The sequence below is a fragment of the Delphinapterus leucas genome, chromosome 1 (assembly GCF_059928025.1).
Source record: "Delphinapterus leucas isolate spDelLeu-1000000601 "Yukka" chromosome 1, BTC_Dleu_Yukka2, whole genome shotgun sequence".
NCBI classification, from domain to species: Eukaryota; Metazoa; Chordata; class Mammalia; order Artiodactyla; family Monodontidae; genus Delphinapterus; species Delphinapterus leucas.
This window is the reverse complement of record NC_143129.1, coordinates 173,123,731-173,130,136: the sequence shown is the minus strand read 5'-3', so window position 1 is coordinate 173,130,136 and position 6,406 is coordinate 173,123,731. Positions and strand designations below refer to the sequence as shown.

The window sequence follows — 6,406 nt, the reverse complement described above, 5'->3', positions numbered from 1 at the left end:
GACCGTCAGGGGAAGGCCCTCGTTCTCGCTGGAGAATGGAACTTCCGCTTTGGACTGAGAACAGGAGGCTCCCAGCTGCCTGTCCCACTGCTGCCCAGCCCAGCGGCATCAGAGGACGCCAGGTTCCCAGGTAAGGATGGGGCTTGGCGCCTGGGGGGACTGGCGGGCAGGACCAATATGGCAGAGGGTGGTGATCCCAAAGTATAGGCCCTGCATCCCCTGCCTCAGAGCCACCTGGAGTGTCTGACAGGGAGGATTCCTGGGCCCAATCTCAGACCTCGGGAGTCAAACTCTCTGGGGGTCAGCTTGGGAGTCTGCTGCTACCTGGGGTCCCAGGTGATGGGGAGGCACCAGGATACAGGCTTTGGAGTCACCAAGACTGGAGCTGAGCCCTGCTTCTGCCTCTCAGGTGCTGGTGATCTGAGCCAAGTCACATGACCCGTCTCAGTCTGGACCCTCTCCGGGGATATCAGAACCTTTCAGGGCTGCTGTGAGCCCTAAAGGATACATCAGCTCAGCCAGCTCTTAGCACACTACCTGGTGCAAGCTTTGTCAGAGGCAGGGATGGAATTAGAATCCAGGGTCCCCTCTGCTCAGCCCGGCATTTCTCCAGCACCCGCCTTCTCTTATTTCCTCACAGTCAGATGAGAAAACTCAGCTTGACTCTTTCAACGAAATGATTTGACTTGCAGGCGGGGTTGTGATGAGTTGTTAGTTAGTACTGATACCACTCAATAAGGCTTGTGAAGGAGGGTGTGGGGTTGGGCACTGCACTAGGGACCTGGCTCCTTCTAGGTTCCCTCGCGTGTAATCCTCCGGCAGCCCTGTCAGTTTGAAATTAACTTTGCCAAAGGCTCAGAGAGAGGTTAAGGCACTTGCCTGAAGTCCTGCAGCGAGGCAGCAGCAGAGTGGGAGTTCAAGGTCAAGTTGGCCTGACTCAAAGTCAGGGGCAAAGGGGCTCTTGGGGCTGGAAGGAGATGGAAGGGCGGCTGGTATGGGGAGCATGTGAGGAGCCAGGCTGACGGCGGTGACAGGCGGTAAAGGCCAGGGGTGGTCACCGGATGAGCTTTAAGTCCTTGCCCAAGTCTGAGGCTCGCTGGCCCCTGAAATGGGCCAGAACCCAGATCTCCCCACTACCCCCCCACCTCCGGCTCCCCCGAAAAAGCCCAAGTCTCATCATGGGTCAGGACCCTGCTCCCCTCAAACGCCCACCCCCCGGCAGGTGGCCAGGGCTCCCCACCTCTGTGCTGCCTGCACCTGAGAGACCTCCTCTCCCTGAGCCCAATCTCCCAAAGGGACCGGATTCTTTTTTACTTTTCCAAGCATCCTCCGTTGTGTCCTGAAACCTGGGGACTCTCAGATGACAGTGATAATAAAAAAACTAGCTAATATTCACAAAGCACTTCCAACATGTCGGGCTGTCGCGAGCCCTAACGCATCTGTCCTGCCGCCAACGCTGTGAGGTAGAGATTACTATTATCTCCCTTTTACAGAAGGGGAAGCTGTGGTCAGAGAGAAGCAACTGGCCTAAGGCCCATAGCTAAGAAGGGGCACAGGCCTGGTTTGGACCCTGGCAGTGTCCCTTTCCTTATGACACTCCAGGCCCCTCACCTTTGGTGAATGTTTGCTGCCAAACAACAGCAGAAATAATAGTAATGGTAAAAGCCATCACCACGCACCGGCCCACAACCAGCACTGCTCTAAGTACAACCCAGGCTGTAGCTCCTTCTGTCAGTCTGTCTGGCTCCAAAGCCCATGTTTTAACCACCAGGTAGGGAGGCCTCTTAATGTAACACCCCGTGGTGTTTGGATGGGTTTGAATGGGGAGCGGGTTTGAATCTCAGCCACAACGGGGCTGCGTGACCTTGATCGAGGTTCCCGCCCTCTCCACTGCCCAGTTTCTTCGTCTGTGAAATGAGAAAGCAGGGGTGCTTTCCCAGGGGGCTGCTGTAAGGACCAAATTAAATGAGAGAATGTGGCCCGTGAAGTGTTTGGCACAGAGCCTGGCACCTGCTAAGTGCCCAACGCATTGATTATTCAGGGTGTCAAATTGTCGTTGTGTAAAACCTCCAGCCAGATAAGCAGGATCGTCCCCAGAGCCCCCCTCTCTTGGGAGCGTGACAGAGCCTAAGCCGGTCACTCGTGGCCCTGGTCGCACCCACATTTGCAGCGCCCCTTTCCTTGGTACCCAGTACAGCCCCCGGTCTAATTCAGCTCCTGGCCTGAGCCATGAACTGATTAAGAGAACAAGGGGGCTGAGGCTGACTTTCTGAGCACATGAGCCCCACATCAGCAGGTTTTTCTGGGCTGGCACAGGCCTCATGAGGCAGAGGGGGCAGGGGTCTGGCCACAGCCCCACCATCAGCCAGCTCACTGGGTGATTTGGGGAGGGCTGTTTTCTAATGTTTGCATCTCAGTTTCCTCATCGGCAAGGTGGGAAAATAATCACAACCCACTTCCCTGGAGCGCTGTGAGGATCAGACAACCTCAGCTACGGGTCTGAACTAGAGCCCCAAACCCGATGGTTCTTCCCCAGCCATGGCCTCACCTGGCTCCCCATGGTTATCTTGGGAGATGAGCAGGGACCCCTATGCTCTCCTATTTTAAGAGCAGGAAACTACTCAGCCTTTGTGGGCTGAGGGGTTATGAGGGAAGGCTTCCTGGAGGAAAAATGCTTTGACCTGGGCCTGGAAAGATGGAGAGAATTTGCATCTGGGCAGAGGTGGAATGGGCTGCCTCAGAAGGTAATGAGCTTCCCATCACTGAGATGGTACAAGTCATGGACGGAAGGGGCCTTGGCAGAGATGTTATTGAGGAGACTTAACAGTAGGCTGAGGATCCCTCAAGAAGTTAAACACAGAATTACCGTAAGACCCAGTAATTCCACTCCTGAGTATATACTCAAGAACTGAAAACAAGTTTCAAACAAATCCTTGTACATGAATGTTCACATTAGCACTAGTCACAGTCGGCAAAAGGTGGAAACTTCCCAAATGCCCATCAATAATGAATGGATAGGGCTTCCCTGGTGGCGCAGTGGTTGAGAGTCCGCCTGCCGATGCAGGGGACACGGGTTCGTGCCCCGGTCTGGGAGGATCCCACGTGCCACGGAGCTGCTGGGCCCGTGAGCCATGGCTGCTGGGCCTGCGCGTCCGGAGCCTGTGCTCCGCAACGGGAGAGGCCACAACAGTGAGAGGCCCACGTACCGCAAAAAAAAAAAAAAAAAAAAAAAAACTTTCCTGGTGGGAATGTCTATAGACTTTCCTGGTGGGAGGACTTCCCTCACAAAACCAGCCCTCCAGGCAGCCTTTCATTTCAGCCAGGGCACTCACCACGGCCTATAACTAGTTCTATTGACTTGTATGTTGACCTGTTTATCGTCTCCCAGACTGTCAGCTCCATGAGGGCAGGGACCACATCTGTCTTGTTCACCAGCGAATCTCCAGCGCCCAGAACAGGGTCCGGGGGATAAGGCACTCAGTGAACACAGGAACAAGTGAAGGAATGAATGAACAAACCATGGCTGTAACCTACCGCATCTTCTTGTCCCCTGCCGCCACACACACAGGAAGCAGCTGAGCAGGGCCATGATGAAGACCCCGCGGGGCAGCGTCCCAGTGCTGCTGCCGCTGATGCTCCTGAGTCTGCTCCACGTCTCCCGGGCCCAGAGTGGCTGCATTGGGCACCCGGCCATCCCTGGCATCCCGGGCATCCCCGGGGCACCGGGCTCCGATGGCAAACCAGGGACTCCAGGGATAAAGGGAGAGAAAGGTACTGTGGACTTTGGGAACAGACTAGTGTCACTGACCAAGGCCCCATCTCCTACCTCCCAAGTCCCAGTTGCCCACCTTAAGGATTGCAAAACACTTGCAAATCCATCAGTTTGCTGAGCCCTCCACAATAACTTTGCAAGGAAGGAATTCTGATTCCCATTTTACAGATGGGAAGACTGATGTCCGAAAGGCTACTGACTTGCTCAAGGGAACCCAGTAAATGTTGAGGCTGAGGCCAAACCATGGCTCTCTTACCACTAAATCCACTGCAGTCACACAGTCCTGGGTTGTTACCTCCAGGGTAGGTGGCTTCGCCTCTCTGAATTGCTATTTCCTCACCTGTAAAATGTGGATAATGATTCTTTGTCAGAGTTGTCACAGGGTTCAAATGAGACTTCCTGCCATAAAACCCTCCTGTGAGATGTAGTTCATGCGCTCATTTAACCATAGCCTTCCGCTCTCTTCACATAATCTCACAATCCCACAAAACATCATCATCCCCATTTTACAGGTGAGGAAGCTGAGCCTGGGAGAATGTGACCCAGTCAAGGTGACCCAACTAACGATGGCAGATGTGACATGAGAAACACATCTGCCTGTCCCCTGAGCCCATGTTCACAGCCACTCTACTGGAAAAGGTTTTATCTTGTGTTCTGCCAAACCAAGGAGGAGTAGCTGTTTGGAGTGGTGGAGTGAGAAGGATTCTAATACTTCCAGGTTCAGCAAGAAAGAATGCGTGATTGATGAGGGATATGTGCCATCAGGGAGGGGGTGGAGACGGATAGCACATGTGCCCGGAATTCCTGATCCCTGCTCCAGGCTTAAGCCTGTATGAGCTGGTGAGGAGGGCAGGTCCAGCACCTTCCTGAGGGAGACGCCGCTCCCCAACCCACGGGCATCGGTCCCCATTACTGTCAAGCACGTCTCAGACTCAGAAAGCTGGGCTGGAAGGAAACTCGGGGGCCCTCCCCGACATCCCGTCCTCTTGTTCACAGATGGGGAGCTGAGGCCCAGAGAAAAGCGGGGACCTGTCTGAGGTTACGCAGCCAGGCTCCCTGCCTCCCAGCCCAGCTCCTTCCGGGTTCTCAGCGATCTCTGGCCCCCTCATATCTCTTGTCTCTGCCTTCCAGGGCTGCCGGGGCTAGCTGGAGACCACGGTGAGCTTGGAGAGAAGGGGGACCCAGGGTTTCCTGGGATTCCAGGAAAAGTCGGCCCCAAGGGCCCCGTTGGCCCCAAAGGTGCCCCAGGGCCTCCCGGAGCCCACGGCCCCAAGGGCGAATCAGGAGACTACAAGGCCACGCAGAAAATCGCCTTCTCGGCCACACGCACCATCAACAGCCCCCTGAGGCGGGACCAGGTCATCCGCTTCGACCACGTGATCACCAACACCAACAACAACTACGAGTATCGAAACGGCAAGTTCACGTGCAGGGTGCCCGGCCTCTACTACTTCACCTACCATGCCAGCTCTCGAGGGAACCTGTGCGTAAACCTCATGCGGGGCCGGGAGGAGACACAGAAGGTGCTCACCTTCTGCGACTATGTCTACAACACCTTCCAGGTCACCACGGGCAGTGTCGTGCTCAAGCTGGGGCTGGGGGAGACCGTCTTCCTGCAGGCCACCGACAAGAACGCCCTGGTAGGCATCGATGGGGCCAACAGCATTTTCACCGGGTTCCTGCTCTTCCCAGATGCAGAGGTGTGACCTGTGGGTCCAATTCACCCCCTCCCCTGCCAGCCACGCTCTCTTTACCCCCAACACCAGCCCCCACACAGCCAAAACACACAGTAGGGCTCCATGGATATTGCTGAATGAATGAGTAAATAAACTTTTCAAGGCCAAGGGACAGTGGTCTAATTCAAATCTGTGTGCCAGCGACTGGCACATAGTAGGTGCTCAGAAATATTGCTTGAATGCTGCTTGAATGACTGAACAATGAATGAATGAATGAGCTCTGAAAGCAGAAGCTCTATCTAGTTGGTGGTGACTGGAGGGCCAGACTTTGTGTCCAGTTCTGTGCCAGACGCACAATGGGAGATGGGGAGGGAACACCATCTGTTGAGCACGTATATGCTCAAAACACTGGGCTAGACCCTTTCCCCCTTCTCTCATTAATCCTCGCACTCATCCTTGGAGATAGGTTAAATCATGCCCAATTCACAGATGAGAAAACTGAGGATCAGAGGGATGAAGGGATTGCCCTCGATCCCACAGAAGAGCTGGGAGGGCAGGTCTGCCCACTGATAACTGAGACCTCTTTCAAGGCAAGGCATCTAGGCCCCTAAAGGGGTATTCTCTGTGTAACGTCACAAACCTCCACCCAAGGGATCAAGGAGCCTTTCTTCAGTCTTAAGTGACCTTGGAATCAAGACCCTTCCTCTTTTGATTCTCACCACATGCTCTCCTTCCCAATGCCTTCCCAGCCTGGCTCAAGCTCAGCCATCCAGTTAGAACACACGTCACTCCCCTGCTCAATAATCTTCAGTGGCTCCCCACTGCCAACTGGACATAGTCCCTGCCCACGAGCTGGCATTCAAGGCTCTCTATGGATTGACCTTCCAGTCTCAATCCTTCCTCTCCCGGACAAAGAATATCTCCACTCCAGACCAGCTGGGCCCTTTCTGTCTTCTAG

General features: G+C 54.7%; 1 protein-coding gene across 1 annotated transcript; it reads left to right on the top strand.

Annotated features, from left to right (window-relative positions):
• Window positions 1–5,616, top strand: C1QB (complement C1q B chain). Its single transcript, XM_022551915.2, has 3 exons — window positions 1–130; window positions 3,569–3,771; window positions 4,904–5,616. Exons 1-3 carry the CDS (start codon window positions 36–38, stop codon window positions 5,476–5,478), a joined length of 873 nt encoding a protein of 290 aa, XP_022407623.1. The 5' UTR covers window positions 1–35; the 3' UTR covers window positions 5,479–5,616.
• Window positions 5,617–6,406: the final 790 nt, after the last annotated feature.

Excerpts from the sequence above, each read along its gene's own strand:
- C1QB (XM_022551915.2), top strand. The coding sequence starts at position 36 with ATGGAACTTCCGCTTTGGACTGAGAACAGGAGGCTCCCAGCTGCCTGT. Across the intron at positions 131-3,568 it reads AGAGGACGCCAGGTTCCCAG|GAAGCAGCTGAGCAGGGCCA; the intron begins GTAAGGATGGGG and ends CCACACACACAG. Across the intron at positions 3,772-4,903 it reads AGGGATAAAGGGAGAGAAAG|GGCTGCCGGGGCTAGCTGGA; the intron begins GTACTGTGGACT and ends TCTGCCTTCCAG.